General features: G+C 39.9%; 1 protein-coding gene across 3 annotated transcripts in view; it reads right to left on the bottom strand.

The window, feature by feature from the left end:
- Nucleotides 1–25,521, bottom strand: part of Iqch (IQ motif containing H) — a 198,180-nt gene that overhangs the window by 93,762 nt on the left and 78,897 nt on the right. For 2 of the 3 annotated variants that reach the window (XM_048424148.3, XM_085689214.2), the window contains exons 9-12: nt 24,950–24,988; nt 15,062–15,613; nt 14,293–14,359; nt 3,553–3,636 (exon numbers count right to left, since the gene is read on the bottom strand). In XM_048424148.3, coding sequence (XP_048280105.3) covers nt 3,553–3,636; nt 14,293–14,359; nt 15,062–15,613; nt 24,950–24,988 — 742 coding nt within the window. The remainder of the gene's footprint in view (nt 1–3,552; nt 3,637–14,292; nt 14,360–15,061; nt 15,614–24,949; nt 24,989–25,521) is intronic. The other variant, XM_048424152.3, reaches the window with a different exon arrangement.

A 25,521-nucleotide genomic window follows, 5' to 3' on the forward strand; every position in this document is an offset into this window, starting at 1 on the left:
CTTTAGCATCATCGGGAATGTTCCATTCAGGCCGGCAAATTATAAAGCAGAGCTATTAGTTTTAGAAAGCCAATGAAATTTCAATGGCATTCTCTGCTTGGATTTGGCGGGGCCAGGTCAGGGAAGGTTTTGACAGAATAAATGGGCTGATTGTGACCAGCAGTGACTCCTTCAGGAGCCACCCTGTCCCCGCTCCCATCCCAGAGAGGAATATATTGCTTCAGTAGCACATCTGGTGATCCCTGGTCCAGGGAAAGCACCGCCCCAACTGCCTTCTTCCTCAAAATGTTCTTAGCACACACATACAGTAAGTCCTAATTGAATATATGGTCCAAATGGGATACTGAGATGAGATTATTCACTCTGTGCTGCAGAACATTTTAAGGGCATATGGATGGAAATTTGCATCTGATGGAGTCATTAATTCATTCATAAAATAGCTAACTAATCTAGATACAAATAGGAACAAAGCACTTGACTCAGCACTGCAGGAAATCTAAGGATCAAAGTGACTGAGAAATGCTTTTGGGAAGCAACCATTTCAAACACACAGGTCAGACCAGTTTCTGAGGGAGGTTCAGAGGAGGGAGGGCTGGAAGTGTCACCTTGGCTGGCTGGCAAGGTCAGGAGGCTGTTGCCAGACTGCTTTGTTTAGTTTGGCAGAGTACACAGAACACGGGCTGATTAAATTCTAGTTCAGCTTCCTAGGGCCTGGGCACATTATTTTAACTTTTCTAAGCACTGATTTCTTCATTTGTAAATGTGAGGTTGATTCACCTAGGCATAGAGATCTGGAGTATTAAATGAAAAGAAAAATATTCTTGGTACAGTATCAGGCACACAGGAAGGGTTGACCAAAGGACACAGCCAACAGTGACTCTCTGCCATGCCCTCTGTGCCTGACTCATTTTGATCAATCCCTTGATTTAATATGAAGTAGTGTCATCTGCAGTCTCTGATAATTTTTCAATCTATCAATCCAAGCTCTTTTTTCATATTTTTTTCCCTGAGATGGGGGTCTTATGTAGCCCAGGCTGACCTTTAACTCACTATGTAATAGAGTCTAGCCTCAAACTTCTGATCCTCCATCTCCACCTCCTAAGTAGTGGTGTTGTAGGCTTGCATGGCCAGGTCAGGTTTTTTCAGTGCTGGGGATCAAACCCAAGGGTTTATACATGCTAGGCAAGCACCACCCCAACTGAGCTACACCCTCAGCATTCACCAAGCTCCTCAAATTCTATATATCTTTATCCAGATCACACTACAGTAGACTACATAGGAATTACTCAACAATCACTCTTGGTTGGCTGGGGTTGGCTGGGGGTTCGGAAGAATGAAGAAGTTTAGATGGTTGGCTGTTTTCCTCACTTAGTGACATGGCCGGTAGAAGTCTCTCCCTGTGGAGACAGTGTCTTTTAAACTGGCTCAAGAAAAGGCTGGTAGAGGTACTAAATAGTTAAGGGCTCCAATTTTATTTTGAAACTAGATTGCCATATAAACATCAAAATAAATTAGCTGAACAGAAAATAATTGAATACCCAGAAATAATCGGATACCCTGTATCCGATTGCTGACTGATCACATTAGTTATTGCTAGCCTTGTATTTGGGGGAAGAAACTAGTGTCTTATCAAACTAGTAAGTATAAAAACCAAATATAAATATGTGTTGTTTGTGTGTGTGTGTGTGTGTGTGTGTTTAAGAAAAGCATAAAGGAATAGTATATAAACAGAAAAAACAGCTGAATTTCTTGGAAAGAAATCTCTAGGCTTCAAATAATAAGAAATCAGGTTGATAGTATCATTTTTTTTGTTCATTTCTGTCAGAGCTATATGTATCACTAACTCTAATATCCAGTGGAGTGGGTGTTCACTGTGAATCTACAAACACAATTAATTGACAGATACTTATGGAAAGCAGCTGCTTTGAAGATGGAACTTTCTTTGATTGGTAGTCAACGTCAGTTCCTCTCTACTTACCCAGAAGGGAAAGTACTAGCTGTGGGGCCTCTACCTGGCCATCCTGACATCACAGCCAATATCCAGTGGCAAGTCTTAGTGGTGTGATCAAATTATGTTTATTTCCCTCCTGAATAAGCAGGAAAACCAATACCTCTTACTAGTAATTAACAGAATAAAAGAAGTTTTCATTTTCCTCCCAAGTCATTTATTGTTTCTCCTCTTCTTTTTCTATTTTTATTTCACAAGAAAGCACCTTTACCTTCACTAGCTCCCGCTACACTGACCTCCTGAGGCTGTGTGGTCACACTGCTGCGTCAGAACGATGATGTGCCAGAAAAAGGCACAATCACTCAGAAATGGCCATAGTTGCAATTTTTTCTTTGTAGGTACAGACTGAATTATTGGATTATCAAAAATAGTAGTCTAATCCTTTTTCTTCTATAATGAGGAACTTCTATAAAGATACTCCTTTGTGGTGGCTTGTACTATATATAGAAGGGTATATAAAAAGCTAAGGAAAAAAAATTAATTCAAATAAATCAGAGTAAAGTCTGCCCTCTGCTGCACCTCAGTGGTCCCAGCCAGCCAGGCTTTTAGCTGAACAGCTCAGCGCTAACAAATCAATCTCACATCACTAAAGGGCTTGTTGTTGTGTAATGCTGCAGCGCAGCCTTGGTGCCTAGATAACAGATGAAAGCAATTATGCTATTATTATTTTAGGGCACTGTAAATTCCTAGTACTGATGTATTTTTGTTACCAAATGGCATTTATAAAATAATAATGATGTTGAAATATCTATGAATCATATAAAGTATGTCATTCCAGGGATCCAGCTCAGCTGGCCATTGATAATATAAAATTCTTCCACCTATTGCTTAAATAAGGGCCAAAGCAATTATAGTTTAACAAAACAAAGAAGTCCTTGTTAACTTCTAAACATCCAATTTTTATTTAACCCTTGATTTGGGGTCAGTTCCTCACAAACTGATTGATGTTATTGCATGTGCTTTGTAATCTGTATCTTTTCTTTCAGTCAGGTTTGCAACCTGGCCTTAGCAGTCATCTATTTTCTCTCCTGGATCCAGTCTGAGGCTGAGGGCTGACTAAAACAGTACCAGTTTAAATTTTGCAAAGACGTTTCCACCTGCCTAAGGCCGAATTTCTAAGAACTCCCCACAAAGTACTCCATGTTTTCTGAATCTGTCTTTGCGTCTCTCTTACTCATAATGAAAACATAATGCTTCAGCCTTCCTACTGCTTGCACAGAAGACAGGCTAGACAATATTGACAAACAGAGAGTTTTGACCCAATTTTCTGGAAGGAATCAATACATCAAAATGATTTGAATCTATCAGAGAGAAACCGTTACTCAAAAAAGAATTTAGAAAACTATCCAAATAATTGTTCAAACATTTTAAAATTCAAGTTGACTTCACTGTAAACCTATTACCAAAACAAAATAATTATTTACCTTGCAAGTAGGTTAGAAAGCTAAGTTCTTTCCTTGTAGAGGAAGGGGAAAAAAGAAATATTTTACCATTATCTACCCAGAAGTTGCAGACGGTCATTGATGTAAAACTCTTTACTGTACCTAGGATGTCACACAGCCTCCCCAGCTGCATGTTCTGCTGTATGTCCAAATCAGAAATGTGGTTTCGCACAGGCTGGGCATATCCTAAAAGGCAAAGTGTCAAAACAGAAACAGTACATCAATATAGCACACATGGGAATTTCAAAATGTCACAGTCTGCAAAATGTCTCCTCTGCAGCATCTTGCAGAAACAATAAAATCCTAAGAACGTAGTCTGCGTTTCTCAAGGACTAAGCGTGGGAGATGTGCTACACGGCATCTTCTGCAATAGAGGTTGCTATTCTTCCAATACCAATCAAGCTCCCGTGAATCAAGATCACAAATGCATGGAGAAAACGTCTGACATTTAACAGAATGTTCAGAAGGACGTCTGAAAATGTTAGGGTCGGGTTTAAGGGATTGTTTTAGCTTTAAAATCGTGCAACACTTTGAAGTTTGGTCCCAGAATCATTCTGCGTGGTTCAGCCAAACCCTTTGCTGTCAGAAGCATGTATTTAAGAACTCGCATATCAAAGAAGCATCCTCTGTTCCCAGTCAGAACTTTTAACCTTCAAAGGGCAAGAAAGGTCAAGGCATTTATTCTGATGGTACTAAGAAAGTCCTGCGGTTCTTTTTGTTTTTTACTGGAGAAGGAACAGAGGGAAAACACGTAAGAAATACTCATAAAATAGGTAATAACTTCTGCTTTAATGTCAGGCCTTAAAACAGTGGATCCAGACAGGAACTCGAAAGGCATGTATCCTCACAGGCAGGCACGGTTGCTTGTTAGGAATTCAAGAATCAAAGGTAGAACTCTCTTAACAACTAAAATAACTTGGCACATTTTGAGAGATGCTTCCATGCCTCCTTGTGGTTACTGAGCCCAAACACATGTCTGTGTGTAACTGCTTTAGAAAAAGGGACTTTATAGACAAATGCAAGATGTGACACGCAGTTCTCTTTCAGCATAAGGAAAACTATAGCAATTCAGGCAACGACGCTCCAGACCAAATGAACACCGATAATTGCCTCTTTGCTTTGATGTCAGTGTTTAAACACCAGACAACATCTGAAAGGCAAATGAGTTTACCACTCATCTGAAAGTCTCTTTGTTTTATGCGTACGAACTTAAGAATCAGAGAGACAGAAGGACCAATGGGTGGCTGGAGTCATTTTAGAAAATAGAAAATAGAAAATGACTATTAATTCTCTAATAATTTAGAGAACCACTCCACAAATGAAAGTGAACAGAGGTAGATACAATTTCAATGTTGTTTATATGCATTGATGTGATATTGTAACACTTAAAATTTTATGTATCTATAATCACACTATCTACACATATCTATCTACATTCAGGAAAATGTCTTAAAAGACATATTAGCAAATAACATATATTGAGGTCATAAGAAGAAAAGGGAAATGCTTAAGGAATAAGGTGTAATTTAAAAACATGTCTGAGACCATTCGATGACTATATCTCCTTTCAAGGTAAAGAGGCAGCATGAGATTTCTAGTTAAGATGATGCCCAATTTAAAATGTAAAAGACACTTGACCACTTGGTAGCCATATTGCAGTGTGTGAGTAGGTGTGTTTCATTCACATTTCTGAGGTCAGTCTTCCAACAAATAACCTGACAGCTCTTTTACCACGGATCAAGGATGCATATTAAACATATATACAGAGCTTTGAGAACTTGTTACTTATCCCTCTGCATACACCCATTTTCTGTTAGCAATCTCACATTATTATAGAGAACCACATGAAGTAACAGATATGAAGACATTTTGGAAATTTCAAAGTAGGTATTTTAATGTTATGAGGTACATGCACTTCCAAAGCACAGGACACATTCTGTGATAAGAAATGTGGACATTCTGTGACATGTAGTGTACACACCAGCAATAAAGCAAAAGTTGGGAGGCAATTTTTTAGATTTATTTTTATTTACATGTATGTATGCATATGTGTGTCTGTGTACGTTACATATATGCAGATACTCACAGGCCAGGAGAGAGCATCGTATCCCTGGGAGTCACAGTTACAGGCAGTTGTGAGCTCCCTGCTGAGAACTGAACTTGAGTCCTCTACAGAGCAGCAAGTGCTCTCTAACTACTGAGTCATCGCCCCAGCCCAGGGAATCAGGTTTTGCTTTATGTTTTGTTTTAAAGCTAAGTTTATTTTTATATTTTGTACATCCACGAAGTACATGTGTTGGTAACAGGTGAAAACTCTCAACAGTGCTGGGAGCATAGGTTAAGTACAATGGTGACTTTAACCAAACAACTATCAGCAAGGATTCTGGGCTTCTGAGAGTTGAGCAGCATGTCCTGTGTCTGAGACATCATACTTCAGAAGATAATTGTAAAGATATATTTAGGTCAAGGGTCATTAGGAACACCAGGGTCTGATAAGCCATCAGCCTCAACCTTGTCCTGTTACAGAGGAGGATTAGTGCTCTGTCCAGGATCACCTAAATCTATAAATTCTTATGTATTTCAGCTACTTCATGTTTTGCTCTTATGACCAATTTAAATGAATAATATACAAGAAAAGATTCTCAAATAGTAGCAGAAATATACTTTTTATAATTTTTCCATGTTAATTTTCTATTTTTGTGATAGGCATCTTAATGCCAGAACATTTGGCTATGCTAGGGTGCAAGCAAAGTGAAATACAGTTGTTAACCATTGACCTCAAAATAAAGAGACCAGTCTGCATTTTCTGGCTACACCTGGTATCCTTAAGAGTAGGGAAGAGGGCAGAAGAGTAGAAAGTTAGGGATGCCACAATTCAAGAAAGGCACAGGGCGTTGCAATATGCTGTCAGCCTTAAAGATGGAGAGAGAGGATCAAGAACCTTTGTGAATACTTCTGTGGGTAATGTCTACAAGTTTGAAAGGAGCCCTATTTTCTCATCAGGCCTCCAACAAAAACCACAGTTCTGCTGGAACTTTTATTTTATTCCTTTTTAAACCTCTCCACCCCTGAAATGCAGGGATCCTACATTTATATTAAACAAAATAAAAACATTGTGTGTGTGTGTGTGTGTGTGTGTGTGTGTGTGTGTGTGTGTGTGTGTGTAGCAGCAGAAGAGGATGTCTGGCCCTGGAAGCCGGAGTTACAGGTGGCTGTGAGTTGCTCAGCATGTGTGCAGGGAACTGAGCCCGCTCTACGGGAGCAGAAAACACTCCTAACTGCTGAGCTGTCTCTCCACGTCCTATTTGCACTGTTTTTGGACACCAATTCTATACACTGTCTATCTCCCTTGCTTCCACTAAGATCCACCCTTCTCAGGTATCCTGCCTTCCTTTCCACCTTTGACTGAAAGATGAAAGGGCCAAGATCTCTGGCACATGCTATGAAATCATAAATGTTCCCATCATTATTATGCATTTCCTAACGTCAGCTGAGTTAAACTAAAATTCTTAAAAGGAACTTAATTTAAATGTGAGCACATTATTATTACTATAAGCACAAAACTACCAAATACAGCTTCTTTTTATGATAGACCCTGTGTCTCACTACCCTTTCCTTTTCTTTCTTCCTTTCTCTCCCCAATCCTTCCCTCCTTCCTTCCTTTTTCTTTTTCTTTGTATATGGTGTATATGTGTGTGCCTATGGGGGCATAGGCCAGGGGCTGATGTTGGCTGTCTTCCTCTGTTGTTCTCCACTTTATTTTATAAGACAGGGTCTCACTGACCCCGTGGTTCACAGATTTGGCTAGATTGGTGGTCAGTGAACCCCTAGGCACCCTCTGTCTCCACCATTTCTCCCCTAGTGCTTGAGTTGCAGGTATGTGCTAGTGGGTCTGGTTTTTCATGGATGCTGGGATTTCAGACTTAGGTCTTTATGCAGGACGCCTTTAGATGCTGAGCTCCCCCACCACCACTCTGCGGTGTTCTTGGCCTCTTTTCGCTGTCATTCTCTTTATGCTTCATCTTCACTTTTTAAATTTTACCATTGTAGGTAAAAAAATTAATTTTACCATTGTAGTCTCCTTTGCTTGCTTGTTTACTCATATTATCTGTCTCTCTCCCATCACTCTAGCTCCTGTAACCAAACCACAGCCCAGAGAGCAGACACTTGAGGAATCTACAGCCAACCGAGTGAACAAAATGTGCCTGAAGATCTTACTTGAAGCCTTAGTCATGTAAGCCTTAGACCCTTTCCTCATGTGTTCTCTCACCCCGTCCTTTCAACTCTTCAGTTATGTTCTCTAGCCTAGAGAGTTTGTGCTGAGTTCAAAGGACGACAAGGTGGTTGTGTGAGATTGTCAGGGTCTTTATCATAGAAAACCCAGGAGTGGCAGAAAGGGCCCTGTTTCCCTCTTCATTCTGGAGAAGCCTGCTTCCTTTCCTTATGGCTGTTGTGATCGCCTGCAAACCTTTCCCAGCTGTTTTTTTGTTGTAGTTGTTATGTTTAAACAGGGTCTTACTACGTATACCTGGTTGGCCTGTGCAGACTGGGGAGGTATTGAACTCACAGAGATTTGCTGCCTCTGTTTTCAGAAGGGATAAAAGGTGTGCACCACCATGGCCAACTATTTCTAGATTTATAGAATGTTCTATCTTGCCCCAGGTAAGTACTTGAGCACATGACTGTCCCACTCGACATCAAAGGACGACACTGGTAAGCTGCCTCTAAATCATTCTGCTATTTTGATCTTTCACTAAATCTATGATGTTCATTGTTGGTTTCTCTGTACCTGCGTCTGCTTTCCCCAATGCTATGCTTTCGCAAACACCGAACAGGTGATGCACACTGCTTCTTTGCGGCTAGAAGACTAGTCCTTCTAGCACTGGCTTTTCTTTTGGTGCAACCACCGAAATTAAGAATGCAGCCAAAGGCAGCTGAGACAAACTGGCTTTCCTCCCTGGAAGGCCGCCGCTGTAGCTGGTCACATGATGTTGATTGCCCTGTGGTTGACTCTAAGTTCCTCCTTTCTTTAAGCACTCTCCCTGACAGTGGTACTCAAAGCAGGGGCATTGAAGACGGCTCCTGGTGGCCAACTGCTTGTTTCCCCATCCACATAAATTAGATGCAGTAGTTCCCAGCCTTTTTCTCATTTTTAACCATAACTGGTGATGCGGAACACATCACATCCTACCAGTGGCTCACATTGTTATAACAGCTGTACTAGTAACTCCATCCCTTCTCTTCTCTCAAGAAAGCATGTTGGGTAGAAGCTGAGCAAGACGTCATTACAGAGGCAACCTGGAACTACTCCCACTGGTTAAAAAAAGCACTGATACTCCAATAGTTGAAAATAAAAAGTTCCACATGACAGAACTCACAGACGACTGTGAAGTATCTGTTTCCAAACAGACTCACTGACAACAGATGGCAGTTTCTGTTGTTCCAGTTAAAACCGGTGAATCTCAGATCGTGTTCAGGGCTCTGAGGGCACGGAGACCATTTCAGGTCAAAACTGTTTTCACAATCATTTTGAGAAGTTATTTGCCTTTTTTAGTCAACCCATTTCCTGTAAGTTCTGAAACATAGAGAATTTATTGGTGCACAGACTCCACGCTAAAGCCAACATGTAACACCTCCACCACTAAGGTTAGTACAAAGTCAGAGAAGAATGTACACAATTATTTGAAAAGACTATAAAATATTCTTCCCTTTCCAAATATTTAATCTCTATGGGGTCGAATTTTCTATTTTTCAACCTAAATAACACAGATAACAGACTAAATAAAGAAACATGAGAATCCAGTCATGTTCTATTGAGAGATCTACAAACTTACCAAACTAACCATGCTTTTTTTTTCTTAAAAAAAAAGTTATTGTTTTTATACAAGTCAACACTGATAATGGGTTTATTAGTTCGTTTCTTATTTTCTCTGTTTTAGTTTCCTTCTTCCCTTCATTCCTTCCTCCTTTCTCTCTGTCTCTGTCTCTCCCTCTCCCAGAGGGAAACAAAATCTCGCTAGGAAGCCCAAACTGACTTCAAATTCTCAATCCTCCTGTTTCAGCATCTTTAGTTCTGATATTACAATAACTACAGCAAAAGATGACAGACAGAATTAACTTAATGTTCTTTAGGTTCTTCCAGTATCATTTGAGTGTAACAGGGAACTAAGACAAAATATCTGAGAACCACTGAACAGACTTCAATTTTTTTTTAAATTTTTTTTTTGGTTTTTCGAGACAGGGTTTCTCTGTGTATCTCTGGCTGTCCTGAAACTCACTCTATAGACCAGGCTGGCCTCGAACTCACAGAGATCCTCCTGCCTCTGCCTCCCTGAGTGCTGGGATTAAAGGCGTAGTATCACCACTGCCCGGCTCAACCTTCAATATTTTAATGATAATTGTAAAGAAGATTTCAAATATTAGATTTTAATTTAGTGTATTAAACTTATTTTAAAGCCTAGCCTAATATTAATCCACAGAATGAAAAGTATATGAGCTTGGGACATTTAGAACCCTCTTCGGTGCCACTTCTGTGTTTTATGGGTCAGTGCTGGGCAAGACCACCCGGTTATCTTCATATTCTGAAAGCACTGGGCCAAGTCTGATCAAACCTGTGCATGAGTGTTGACTTAGGTTGCTTGTTTGAATACAACATGGAATAATATAAATATGTTTTAATTTTAGTTTGTGCTATGAAGAAAACAAGTGTGGTCTCTGTCTTAAAAGACCTAGCTATCTCTAGGAACAGCCATCAGGGAGATCTGGACTGTATACCTTTCTGATCTAGTGTGGCATCTCTATAGCTGATCTATAGACTCCATACTCTCTGCCAGAATATATGGGGAAGCCAGTGTAGACTGGGTGGGAAGTTCCAATTTCTTGCCCCAAAGTATAAGGAACAGAATCTATTGAGTCTCTGAGCTGGTAACTGAAAAGTGGGAATGGAGGGTGTGAGCGAGTGTGCTGAGCCGCTCTGCACAGACTGACCTCCCGGCTGTGCCCTTGGGAGTCATGGTCCACCTGCCTTGCTCTGGAGGGAACTCTGCTTTCCACTCCTGGGGTGCGAAGGACAGCAACTGCAGTTAGGAAACACCCTTCCCATCAGCCTTTGGGGTATCCTAAGGTCATGTGCACACCAAAGTTTTCCTATCTTTTCCTTCAGGCTTTTGCAGTAGCACAGGCCAGCTGAAGAATGTTGTCTATGAACATTACCAAAATAGTATTCACAAATTTTATGGACTGGAATATTTTGGAGATCTCTAATTGTGTTAAAGCCAAGAACAGTTTGCTGAACTAATAATGCCCAGAGGAAAAAAATAAAATTATGTACATTCGCTTTATCCATTAAATCAATTGAGCAGTTGGCAATGAATACTACATGGAGGAAAGCACAAAACAAAGCACTTCAGTGTGTCTTCCGTTTGCTTCCAAAGAGAGGGAGAGAAGAGACCCACTGCGGAGAGCTAACTAGCGTGCAGTGGCCCCCGAATTCAGCTGGAACCTCAGAGCTCAATACGTGGCACATCCCACTTTATTGCAATATATTTTTAAAATGCCACTGGATTTAGGAACAGCAACAATTGATGTACTGTAACAAAGAGGTGCAGGGGATAAGTTAAAGTGGAGGAAATACCTAACTAAAAAATCTGCAAGCAGTGTAAGTTGGCAGGCTTTATTTAGACCACTTTTTTTTTCTAGAGAAATTAGGATTCTTTGTTGCAGTTCTTCTTTGACTGATAGATTATGCTTAAAATAGACCCTAGTTTTCTGTTCCTGCTATGAAGCATAGAAGATTATTTTGTTATAATTATATTTCATTAATAAAAATGATGAAAATATGCAATATCCAATTTAGAGATTAGCCTACATTTTTATCTTAATGAAATTACAAGGTCAATCAATTTCTATGGACAATTAGTCATTTGCGATCCACCTTCCTTGCAGGTTAAAAATAGCTACAAATATTTGTCACTTCTAGGAATACTACCTGAAATTCTAACAGTCAATCAAATTTGTAACTCCCCTTTTCAAGGAGACTACTCGGCAATACATAATGTCATAATATTACTATTTTCAAATTACAGATATAAAAATACATTCTAGTATTTTGCAGTAAAAATATCACTGACAAGCCATCTTTTCTGTATTTGGAGAATGCAATTACTCCTATAGGTGCAAAACCAGAGCCAACAGTCAAATGTCTCCAACAGTAGTCTGTTATACACCTTTTGGTACTGCACCTTAAGGTCAAGTAAGTGAGTCTAGCCCCACATGACTGGTAGCATGATGTAATTACCTCTAGTGATCCTGCCATGAGTGCCCCATTGGAGGGAGAAGCCGGACAGTCTAGAGAGGCTGGAAGTGTCTGCCTGAGCCTGACGACCCTCCCAACTGATGTTGATTAGTGAATTAATTTATCTGCACTCTGGAAGCAAAATTATTATGTTGAACAGGATGGGGTGGTTTTTTTGTTATTGTTGTTTTGACTATTTTTTTCAACGTACTTAGAAAAAAATAGCTTCACTTTCATTTTTATGAATGTTGCAGTGAGTATCTGGCCTGTAAGACAAAGAAGTCATGCTTTATTTGTCTGAAATCTTTGTGTATTCCCACAGGAAAGTGACAAACAAACAAACAAACAGTTACCTCATATTTTTAAAAAGAGAAAAAAGAATATAGTTTAAGAATTCTGCCTGTAAAGTAGGCGAGATGACTGTTTAAGATTAGTAACGGACTTTTAGGGAAACCTGAAGCACAGGCTGTGGAAACGAGCTCCCCAGAAGGTGGGAGTGCAGTTGGCATCTGTGCATGCTTCGCTTGGAATGTACCTGACCTTGCTCTTGTTTCTTAAAAATACACGATTAGGAATTTTCTCTGAAAATTCATATTTCTGTTGTTTGCAAACAAAAAACAATGCAATGGTGGAGATCTCATGCTGATTATGTGCTTATTTACACCACATCTGCACAATATGAAAGAAAACAGTTTTAATGATAAATTGAAAATCATGCTTTGTAATTTAAACCTTTATGATCTGGTCATTCTTCCCTTTGGTTTATATTTGCCAAGTATTTGAAATGATGTGAGACTTACATTTGGAATTCCTGGTGCTGCCCTGTTTACACTATTATGCAGGGTTACTTTTTGCTACTTTGGAGACTCCTTTGTATCAGGCATCTTTGCAGAGCAGATGGCTTAGGAGGATTTTGTTTTTTGTCTTGGAGGGTGTGAAAAGTCGAGTGTAGGAGGGAGAAGTTTGTGGAAATGACGACTGCAATAACCTCATGCATGTTGACATTAAAAAGTAGGGGACAGATACTGAGTGCTTATCAACAGTGTAAGGTAGGGCCCCACTTCTGGTTCCAGCTCTGAATAAGATACAGAAAGCAAAACGAGATCCCCTGCACACTAACAGGCCAAGTCTACAATTAGTTGCAGAAGCAAAAGCTCTCGCACCTTATTCTAAGGCCTCAAGTCAGCTAATTGGGTCTTCAATTAGCCTCTTGGGTTGTAATCAATTACAAGTGTAATTTCTGTGTGTGAGCGTATTTTGTGCAAAAGTAGTCTCACCAAAACCAAAGCATAAGTGAGGGCGAGATTCAGATCTGTCTTTTTTCACTGATAGGCACAAAAGAACAAAACCAAAGGCTCTGTGCAGTGCCAGCATTTCCTCACCAGCTCCCACAAGCCCTGGATCAAAGCACAAACTCTAATCTAGGAAAGTCTGTTTACTTTATTACTATTAAATTTTTACTATTTTTTAAAAAAATCTTAGTTTCAGTTATATAGTAATTATAATATTTTCTTTCATATTACTGTTTAGATGTGACGTTTTTACCACACGCCAGTATTCAAACAGGCATTCCCACGTCTGAGCACAAGTTGTAGCCTAGGATTTTACTACACTAGATCATTGGCTGTACTGCTCTACTTAAAAGACCTTGACCAAGCACTAACAGGTAACACTGAAATCCAGTGGGTTTTGCTGGTTGTCAAAACTCTACTAAGTCAGCGTAAAAAAAAAAAAAAATCCAACCTTATTCAAGAAATTTAACAGCTGAGGTAGAGGCAAAACAAAGCAAAGCAAGCAGCCAACAAATGCAAACACCGACAGTAACTCATGTCTGAAACAAACTTTCAGCACAAATTTCTGAATTTCCCCATGTCACTTTGGCATACCTATTTTACCACTGCATTTCAGACAACAGCTTTTAAGCTCCCCAATTCATAAATGTAATTAAATAATTACATTAGTGCTAATTAACATGAAACTGCAGATTATTTAAGCGCAAAAAACACTATTCAACTTCTTAATTATTCTTGTTCACACAGCATTTCCTTTTGCTCAGGCGCCCTAGGTGCAAATAAAACATCCCATCTGCTCGCAATTAGAACTAAATAATTTCAGAGAATGTAGCTTATCATTTTGACTGCACATTTGATTAAAAACAGTGTACAAGCAATATCCTGGCTATTGGTGTAACAGCAACAACACACACAAGCCCGTGTTCTTCCATCATTAAAGAGGATCGAAAACATTATCTGTTATTTCAGGGGGAAAAATACAACTTTTTAGTTCATTTCATACAGATGAAAGCGAATTACAGCAAATCACCTCTCCACTGAATAGCAGCCCCCACATAATGACTTTATTTGCTTAATCCCCAAATTAAACGCCGTTTCGAGCGAGGGCCCTGTGTTATTACTCTCATCATGTCGAGAACATTTTCCTGCCGAGACCAATTTGAATAAAACAAGGGGCCTTCCTTGAACTCAATCAAGGAGCCATAATGTGGTGGGTAATAGAGGTTGCTGATAGATTTGCAGGCAAAAGTGTTATACCTAATGATGGGATATGGATAATAGTCCTCCTGGAGGTCCTGATGCGACTCCAGTTGGCTGCCAGATGCTGAAAAGCAAGAAGAGCATTGATCAGTGACAGGAAGCTGTAGTGGATTCATCTAGTCAAACTTCAGCTGTTTTTCCACTGTACAGTTAAGCCAGGCATAAATTATATTAATTGATTTAATTACATACTTAAAACATCTTCCCCAATTAATTTAATTAGGTGGCTACATGATGCTACTGGCAGGGGAAGATTAGAGGCAGCTCACTTAATTAACAGAATATGAATGAAAAAAGAGAAAGCAAACATAAATGAAATTGTGAGCACTAATTAAAAGGCTGTCTGCAAACTTAAATACTTTCTGACAAAGTGGTGACAGCAATGTAGACAAGTGAGGATTTTTTCTAGCAAATTAAAATGTCAGAAGGTGTGTAATATATATAGATATGGAGAAAAGGTAGTGCAGTTAAAACACCGACTTTCCAACACCACTACCATAGTCAAAACAAAAAGTATTTTCTTTTATAGAAAAATTGGAGCAGACTTTGCAGGCATATAAGCCAGACTCTGGGTTAAGACTAAAACATGCTGCACAAACAAACAGGGTTTGTGTATCTTATACCGAGGAGACTTAGAGATGAAGGATGCTGGGCAGGCGGGCGACTGGAGAGGGAAGGGAAGATAAAGAGACAAGTTACTGCAGTTGTTCAAGCAGGGAATGTTTAGAAAAAGAGGTCTGCTTCAACAGCTGGCAGCCGGGTGCACCTTGGCTCGAATGCGGAAATTCTCCAGGTGTCTCTGACGAGATTCCTTCAGTATCTTCTTTAGTCTTGTCTTGTGGCAATGTAAAAGCCATGCGAGGGCAATCACACCTGAGGCCCACTTCTTCTGGCGATAACAAATGAAGAATTTTCTTGCCTTATGACATTTCCATGTGGCTTGGATCTTGATGGCAGCCTCGTTCTTTCCATCCTGGCCCTTATACCTCTGTCCCGGAAGGTTTAACAGCATTTGGATGTGAAGCGGGTTCTCTAACACTAACAAAACATCATCTCTGGTAAGTTTATTCTTCAGCTCAAATTCTGGAAGCAGGGACACCAAATTCTTCCCTTTTACTTTGGCTTCTGTTATTGCATAGTCCTTGAGAAACTTTTCGATTTGTTGCAGGAGAGAAACAATACTTCCCCAGGCTAAACTATAATGTGCCTTGAAGGCTAAGAAGTCTGGAGCTGTCTTATCTACGGTACCATCATAAATAATAAAGTCATAATCCCATGATGATTTCACAGATTTAGCCGGTGTAGTAATTTTTATGGCCTGGGGAAAGAAAGTTTGCCAGAAGTGAAATATCTTCTGATTTTTTTAAAGAGTGTGATCAACACATATGTACTAACACTTTGCGATTACCATTTAGTGACGGGAAAATATGGCTGCTAGGATTGATTTTACATATGTACATCAGGATGTCAAAAACTGTCACTAAAACTTATTATCAGAAATATCTGAGAGATCATGAGAGGGAGGGTATGGAACTGCTACAAAAGTGTTTCTACATATATAATAAAAATTTATATATCTTTATATATTATAAATAATATATGATGATATATGCCTGTTTATAATATATAATGATCTCTTTCCTTGAGTCATTTATAACAGTTATATATAACATATCTTTATATATAATGATATATGTAAGATATATTTATCTTTATATATATATGGTCAGCTGACCATACCAAAGGAAACTAAAAGCAGAAACTTTTATGATCTGTTTACTTAAGCCATTTTATAAATTATATATACAATACAGATATATCTTTATTATTATATATTAGTATAGTTATTAATTATATAAGTATATAATATCTCAGAATTCTTTTATCTATGCACCCATCGTCTTAAAGAGCTATGTTGCTGATTCCTTTTTCTTAACTTGTCATCAACCTTAAAAACAGGGAAATACCCTATTTTATGTATAAGTGTCTAGAGAAATCCTCTAGGAATGCGGTGGTGGGGGATATTTCTTTTAAATATTTTTCTATATTAAAAACATCATGAATTATAAGTTCAATAAAATCAGGAGAGATTTGGATGACAAAAGTAAAACATAATATCCTCACTTAAAATAAAGAAAACCAAACCTGGGTCTGGTGGCATAGGCCTGTCATTCCAACCGCCTGGAGTGCTGAGGAATAAGGACCATAAGTTTGAGACTGGCTTGAACTACAGAGTGACTTGCCCATCATCCACAACTTAGCAAGAGACTTTGTCTTAATATAAAAAGTGAAAAAGCACTAAAGATAGGTTCCATGGTAGTGTTCGCCTAACAAACATCAAGTCAGAGATTCAAACCTTAGTACTAAAAAGGAAATTTTGCCAATAAAAAAACCACTGCATTTTAACTACTGATATTTGTTCCATGAGAAAAAGAGACATTTTGCACCAGGATCCAAAAGTCCTGGTGACTAGGAAAGTAGGGAGGGAGGACACAAGAAGGCATGGGGTTTTTGCCTTGAGTTCTCCACGATGACTGTTTCTGCCTTCTCGGGGATTTAAGAGGTCAATTACCTTCAGCATATCCATTGAACATACATATGCCCATTTGTATCAAATCACAGGGTTATACTTTCCTCTGTAATTTTAAGAGCTTCCACAGATCTCAAGGTGGAAATCAGTGAATTTGTCAAGAACTGTTGTGCCATGACTTAGGTTGGTTCATGCTCTGTCTCAAATACTGTTAACTGTGAACCATCAATAGGTACAAGGCCAAAACCCTCCAAGTCTGAGAGTCTCAGACAAAAGAGTAAGACAAGATATTTGTTTATACTAAGGACCCAGTAACCAAACACAGCAAAATAAAAACCTTCAAATTCCATCCTCAGGTTCCAAGGAGAATAATAAACTGTCATCTCAAGTCAAAATACTAAGTCCAGAACGGTGAAGTCCCCTTAGCATTAGATGCCAATTCCAAACAGCAATGAGCTTTTGCATGCTTTTAATCGAAGAACTGTTATAAAGCGTAAGAGCAGTGGAAAAAATCTTCTTGCCAAGATTATCTCTCTTTCTAATCTAATCACAATAGCAAGAGAATGTAAATTGTTTTACAGATAGAAGTAAATTTCTTCTTCTTGAGTGGGCAAGAGAGAGTTTGACAAGGAATGCTCCCATTAGCAGACGTCAGTGCTGGCAGGGTGAACCGTGAGTCCAGGCAGAGGATGGCGGGTGGTACATGTTCCTGAAGAAGTAGCCCATGGCTACGTTTCCACCTCCCTGCAAGGATGGGTCCTGATGGCGGGAGGTTAGAATTCAGAGAAGAATGGCAGAACTCCATCAGTGAGAAACAGACATCGGAATGGCCACAGATGGCCATGCATGGAGCTGGCTGGTCTTGCTAGTCACGTGTTTGAACCAGTCATGAAAACTCAATCTCCTATAGGAAGCAAAGGCTATGGATGGGTGATTTGCCAGAGAATCCTGTATCCTTAAAGATGTTCAGATATTTTCAAAATTCCTTTTCTTATGGAGAACAGTAAGGAAATGGGGCTGTTTGTGAAATAAAACAGCCTGGGACAGGGGTTCAGAAGGGGAAGAACCGCCTTCATCTCTCTTAAGACAATGCTCTCCTGCAGGCTGGGTCTAGGATATCTATGTACATCAACAAACATGGGTTAGACCTTTTGATAGAGTCACCTAGGGTGGACTGGAGTTGTAGACTTTAACAGGGGTTGTTTTAGAACAAAAGGATTACACCTTTTTACCTTCTTGGATGAGAAACCTGCTCTCAAAGGAAACATGCTCCTGGACTACTCAGGTGCCAAGAAGCTATGGGCTTGGAGTCAGCTAAAGCATAGCTGTAGTACATCTGTCACAGAGAATGCTACACACGGGAGCACTTCAGACTTAGAGCAAGAAAAGACATGCCTCTCAAGAGGAAGGCTTCCCAAATTAAAGCAGTGTATCAGCATTGTGAGATGCACTGAGCAGGTGAAGACGGAGCAGCTTCACAGCCTGCTAGGAACGAGAGCCCTGATTAAAGGTCATGCCATGCTTCAGGTGCTGCCTCCTTCTGTTGTTCTTCCTTTCATCTCCACAAACTTGTCGAGTGTCGTTTGTAGATGTCCCCCATGCCCTTCCGGTTCTCCCTCTTTTGTTTACAAGGTCTTGTTCTCCCAGTGTGAGATCACTAAGCAGCCAAGTGGGGTGCTGTGTTGAGACGTCTGCATCTCTCACCCTCTTCTTTCTTGGGACCAGGGCTACACCCATCCTCTGTGACTCCACCCCTCCCCCTGCAGCTCAGACCTGTAGCTGCGGCCTAATTATTAGCATCCTGCTCTAACTGACTGAGCCAACTAGCTGGGAAATGCTCTTCTTCATTTGCAGAGTGTAATCACTAATTAGGTAACTTTCAGAGTTTCTGGAGCAGTTATTTAGGGGAAATTCTAAATCTGAAACAAGGCAGAGGAAGGCAGGATGATGACGTGTGTTAGTTAAGACCCAATGGGAAGCAACATAGATAGGCCCAGGATTGCAGCTGTGCTAGAAGATTTAGGAATAACGTCTGCAAAGATACAAAGAACACATTCAGGAGAAAGAACTCACTTCTAAGTGATTTTTTTTTTTTGGTAGCAGGTATCAAAACCAGGACTTCACGCATGCTAGGTAAGTACTCTCTCTACCTTAGGCTACATTGCCAGCCCTAGGCTACTTTCTTTATCATTACTGTTGTTTTTGAGACAGGATCTCACTATATAGCCCAGGCTGCCCTCAAACTTAACCCTCCTGCTTCAGCCTCTTGATTGCTACTAAGATTGTAAGCACGCAGGCCTGTGCTAAGGTCACTGGCTGTTCTTTTAGATTCTAAAGAAATCTAAAATTTAGAAGATCTAGGTTCAATTCTCAGCTGTCATAGGGTGGCCCATAGCTATCTGTAACTCTAGGTCCAATGGACCCAACTCTCTCTTCTGATCTCTGCAAGTACCAGAAATACATGCAAAAAAGACAACTATATACATATTTTTTTAAGTTACAGGCATGCACCATCATATCAGGCTAAGATGAACTTCTTATTGAAAAAATAATTTTCATATACATGAGCAGCAGATGAACATTGTATCAAACTGATCTCCTAGTGGTGAATGGTGGGATACCTGGAAATCCCTGTACAGATGCTAACCATTCCACTACCTGGAAGGAGAGACCACAATACTTTGCTGCAGGAAAATATTTGGTTTCTCAATCACCAAAACACATCTATTAGGAACTGTCTAAGTAATTGTACTATAGAACTGAGAAAGTTCTTCCTACGTGTATAGTTCTAAGTGAGAGTTTAGATGAAGGGATGGAGAGTTTCTCTTAAGTCTTTAGTATTCCTCAAAGACCAAAGAAGTCATTTGTCTGACCTTGTTTTTTATATCTAGTGAAGGTCCTCAATGTTTCAAATGTGTTTTGTACAAAACAAAGTTGAGATCCTCAATGGGCTCAAAGTGTTCAAAAGACACAACATTCAGAGAGAGAGTTGCTGACTTAACTGCAGCTTAGGAACATAGCATACGCACAGTTCTGAATTTTCAAACATAAGGGATCTTGAAAATCACCAGTTTTATCTTTTGCTCAATAGACTGTTATGGGCCCAACAGAACAAGCTTTGGCCCTGAAGTCCACTATCCTGGGTTCAAAGCCTTGCTCTGCTGCAGTCTGATGCATACTGCAGGCAAGACATTACCCTCTGAGGACCTGAATTTTACCATCTGCAAAAAAAGGAGAGTTCACAAAGACTTTTCCCAGGCCTTACCTTGCCACAGTGGTTAGCATATAGACAGGAAAATGAATGCTCGGAGATGGTGAATGAGTTGTGTAAGATCACAACTTTTTGTGGAACTCCTAGGACAATGTTTCTGTTATAATAAAAAGTAGCCACATTCCTAATGCCCCAATACATACAGACCTAAAGGAAAGGATTCCTACGTGATGCTCGCCCTCACTATCTTTCCATTCTTTCCTTGTTCCTCTTCACGTTCTCACGGTGTTTGCACATTTCGCTCTTCCATACACTTACCCTACATTGTTCCTACTCCCATACCTCCAAGTTCTCATAGTCTAATGTTTCCAGAATTCTCTGTGTGGCTCCTTCCTGAGCTACGCTGTCCTTGTTCAGTCTTCTAGTGACCTCTTATGTCTGAGTCAACCTGTCCTTCCCTTGACCTGGTATTTTTTCTTATTTACTGGGCTGGAAAGCAATCTGTTAAATTAAGCCCATGAACACAAAAGGGGACATTACATGGTATGATGGGAAAATGGTGACTCAGAAGCCAGAAGACCTGGGATCTAGTCTATACTGCCTACCTCTGTTGTCTCTGTAAGTCACTTCCTCTGCAAGACTTGAGTTTCTATTAAGAAACCACTTAGTCGAAGCTTAACAGATACTTTTAATTTTCCACCCTATGTCCTCCTTGACATCACATTTCACCCCCTCTAGATGTGTTGACTTTTAATTTTTTTTTTCTTATTTTTCTGTTTGGGACAGCGGCCTCAAATTTGCTATATAGCTGAACGTAGCCTTGAACTTCTGGTCCTGCTGTCATCGCCTTCTAAGTGCTGAGCTTGCAGGCAATTTGTCACCATGCCTGGCTTTATGCAGTACTGGGGACCAATCCAAGGACCTGTGCATACCCGACAGGCACTGTGCCTCCTGAGCCACATCCTCAACCTGGTGCCCTTTTAAACAAACTGCTGGAGCGAGTAAAACCACAAAACCAATGACCTCAACACTGTCACTTCTGACCATGTCAAAGACCTGAGAGACTTTTCTTCTCCAGTTTTTATACATAAAATTATTTGTAGCAACTTCCTAACCAAAATGGATGACAAATTACCCACACTACCTGCCGTACAGAACTGAGAAAACCCCAAAGAGTAATATTCTAGAATTCTGAGGTGTGTGAATGAGCAGGACAGTCCTTAGATGGCAAGACATGGAAGCTACCTAAGATTGGACTGTCAGAGTGCACAGCCCACACAAGGGGCATAACAGGAAGAAGAGCAGAAGAACACAAAGGAAAGGGATGGAGTATAAAGGGCACCTGTGTCAGCAGCAGTTTCCTAGAATAACCTCAGCCATTCCTTTGAAAGGTGCCATATTCAACTAGGCCTTTCTCAACTCTGAAACTGTTCTGAAGAGAAAAGTGCCCATGCTTAGGAGAACGCTCATGGAACAGAAACACCCAGTCCATCAAGTCCATATGAAAGATCAACAGCCGGACCAGAGAAGCATTTTAAATAGACGGGGTCTGTTTTCAGTCAAATGTGAAATTCCCTTTTCCGGAGGCACATTTTACTTCACTACAGCATTGATTCCATCTTTTCTGATACCCTTCAAATGCTCGCTGAGAAAATGTGGCACAGTTAAGGACCACTTGGGACAATCATGATGGATGAGTTGAGCCTGCTGGGGGTGTGCACAGGCAGCATGACAAGCTGGGGATCAAAAGCAGCTTCATCCTCAGGTCCCTAAGCAAAGGCACATCGTTTTTGCCTTAGATACAGGAAGAAAGAGCCGGACTCAGAAAGGATCGCCATTATCACAGAAGTGAAACTTGGCATTCCAGTTTTCCTCAGGAGAAGGTGTGTGCAGAGGAGGTCTGTTAGTCACAGACTACTAAAGAATGTCTACAGCATTCTCACAGTGCTCTACCTGGGCACATTCTTCATAGCTATGTGAGTATCCGGCTTTATTTTTCTTCTAAGAATGGATCATTCTAGGACATTACAGTAGATGTATGTTATGTATGCTTACTTCCTCAGTAAAAGAGAAGTCTCAAGAGGGCAAGAAGTTAAGTTTGCTTCATTCACGGTTGTGTTTTGCTGCCACTGTGAACCACTGCTTGATGCACAGTCAAAAATCAGTGAGGATTTAATGAGTGAGTATATGTATGTTTAATTTGAACTTCAAGCCATTTGGTTCAGTGAACTTCAAGCTCTGTGTTATAAACCAGTTTTTGTGATCAGGTAAGATGTCTAGCATTTGTAATTTAATGTTGATCAATATGATAGCTATTAAATCTATGGGATATCTTTAGTTGTGAACTATTATGTAGTAAGTTTTTAACAACATTGTACAAGTTCGTGATAAAGTATTAAAATAAAATCAGAGTTAAAGACACAGTATAATGGAAAATCAGGAACATGACAAGGCTTAAATACTGTCAAAGGGTTATGATGTCCTTAGGAGATTCTCCCATACTTGTTATTTTTCTCCTTTCTGGACTTTATTTTTTCCTGAATAATCATTAAAAAATGTGTTAAGTGAAATACATAAGGGAGAATATTACTTTGTGGATTGCTGATAAGTTAATCTCTTTTCTGATGTGTATAAATAGTCATTTACATGCAACAAGTATATGCAGTAGGCAATGTTGACAATCTTAATAATACTTGAAGTTTCTTCTCTCAATTGTTTTTACATGAAAAAAACTACTTTTCAAATAAAAACCAGATAATTAAGTTTACTTGAAAGTTTAATGACAAAATGCTTAGGTGGGAGGGGTGATTTAATAGAGAAAATTAAAACAGCTTCTAAAAGATTCTGCAATCTCCTTTTTGGGAATTTTCTCCCTTTCTTAAATAAGGTCTTATGAGAGACAGAGAGACAGAGAGAGGCATAGAGACACAGAAGCAGAGAGACAAGGAGACAAAAAGCAGAGAAGTAAAGAGAAAGAGAAACACAGAGAGACAGGGAGACAAAGAGGCAGACACACACACACACAGACAGATGCAGAGGCAGAGGGACAGAGGGGCAGAGGGGTAGACCTTGACTGACTTTTTAACATATATATAATATTAGATAAATGGTCATATATATATATATATATATATATATATATATATATATATATATATGAGAACAGATGAGGGTTGTGACAGATCCAATGCTGCACAAGTTGTCTAATTAAAATGATTCAGCTCACTCATCTATACAATATTAAGTTTTCCACTGAGGTGATCACAAGAATATATTGGAAAGATACTAAAGAAACTAACACTATAATTGTGATGACGAAACAAATAATCTTCACCCCAGCTTTCCTAACGCTGGGATTACAGACATGCTTCACCACACCCAGTGATTTTTGACTATTTAATTAATCTAGAAGACAGAAAAGGCTATCTATAGTGAAGCTGATAAAAGCAGACATGACAGCAGAGATGACAACTGCTGTCTGGTAGGGAAGGACGCAGAGGCACAAACTTATCATCTAAGCATATGGCACTGGAAAGGGGAAGCATTAAATACGCTGGATAGGAGACATAATATATTTTAAAAGGATTGTCATTGCGAGTGATTGGGATTTGTAGCTTTCTAATGCTTTAGGGGCCTGGGCGTCATGGAATCCACTTTCCTGTACCAGCTCTGTTATTTATTTACCTTGGATGACTTACTTCTCTCTGTCTGATTCCTCCCAGTAATAAGGGAATAATAATAGCATCTACCACCTAACGATGTGAAAACAAGGGAGGCAACCCACTGAAGATGTTAGGAACAGAGTCCTGTGCAGCTTGGGCACCCAGTACAGGCTAGCATAGCAGTTATACCAGGAGTAATATTTGGAGGACTAGCCCCTAGGAAAGAGCTCCTAACCTGATTTATAAGCCTCACACTGCCCTTTTGCCTCTGGCTGGCCAGGGGCAGTGACAGCACAGAGGTTCCTCCATCATCACAAGGGTTCAGTGAGCATGGGAAGTGCATCGAGCCACATACACAGGGCATGCTGAAGTTACATTAGCAGTTCCTAACTGTGTCAGGTAAATAAAGCCTTGGGGTTCTTTTCTCTTTTTGAGGTACAGAGTAAAGCTCACAGTTTCTACATAGAGAAAAAAGATCTAATTGCACTGATCAGTTATCTGGGAGCAACACACGCAGGTTCAGAAGGATTGTCTGCAATCACTATTGTAAATCCAGCCTATGCACCACTGCTGGGAAGGAGCAGAAGGGGGTTCCTTCCTTGAAAGGATGTACTCCTCTATGCGCCGGGGAGTCCAGTATATTTCACATGCAAAAGTTTTACTACCAATGCACAGCCTGGTGGAATAAGCCTTACCAGAATGTCCCTGCCATATTGTAGTAGCAATTTCATTTTTCTTTTTTTTTGTTATTGTTGTTGCTGTTGCCTTGACTATCATGAACAGCTTAACTCTAAATTCTGCTTCCTCAGCCTACTTTACATACACTTGCACCTACATATTTGTACATGTAAGCACAAGTGTACATGTGTACACATGTAAGTAAATGCCAAGAAATTACTACATTAATTTCTAACATCCTGCTTCTTTGTAATATACTCTCAAATGATGAAAATCTTTGACACTAAAGACACACATGATTCAGCCACATTTTGAGAATGAAAAATCATTTGTTTGGATTGAAGACAGTGCCATGATTCAGTCCTGACAGAGATCAAAGAAATGCTTTTCACTTTAAGTGAACCACAATTATTTTTTTAACCATGACCTAATTTCTTTTGTAAAGGAAGCACGAAAGAACTTTTGTTGCCAACTCCAGCTGTCAAGTGGCCTCTCATACTTTTGCCCTGAAGCAAAAGGAAGAGACATCAGGTGACAGATCCCAAATTCCAACTAGTCACACAAATTACAGACCTTCCTACTGAGGAGTCCTCTTGACCTTTTGCTTTTCCCCTACAATGAAGAATGAGACACAGTTTAAATCAAAATGACTCTCATGGGCAGGTTTACAAAACAAATAGAAGGATGGGAGTTCTGTTCACCCCCGGCGCTTCTTCCCTTCCCCTGCTGGGTGACCTGTCCCTACCCACACAGGCAGTAGCTGATAATTAGAAGGACCTTTCCCTCCCCCAAACATCCATACTGCGCATGGCAAGCCCCATTTTGTTTTGAGGAAAGGGTTTGAGAAAGTAAATATTCACACACAGTTATAATCCCTACTTTCAGGGAACAACACTCTGAAAGGCATTTGTAAGTAAGAAAGGGCTTGCTGTGGTATCACACTTGGGGTTGGAGCCCAGCAGAGGGTCGGCAAGGGTTCCAGTATGGAGCTCGGCACCTAGTGACTTTCTTCTCTTCACCGCTAACATCCATATCCAGTTTACCATCTACCACTATTAAAAGTCAGTTCAGAAATGTACCAGTCTGGGGTCACACCCTTAAAATATTACTAATTTTAAAAGTAGGGGAACCTTTGCAAGTCAACA

Source organism: Myodes glareolus, chromosome 4, assembly GCF_982192425.1.
Source record: "Myodes glareolus chromosome 4, mMyoGla1.1, whole genome shotgun sequence".
NCBI lineage: Eukaryota > Metazoa > Chordata > Mammalia > Rodentia > Cricetidae > Myodes > Myodes glareolus.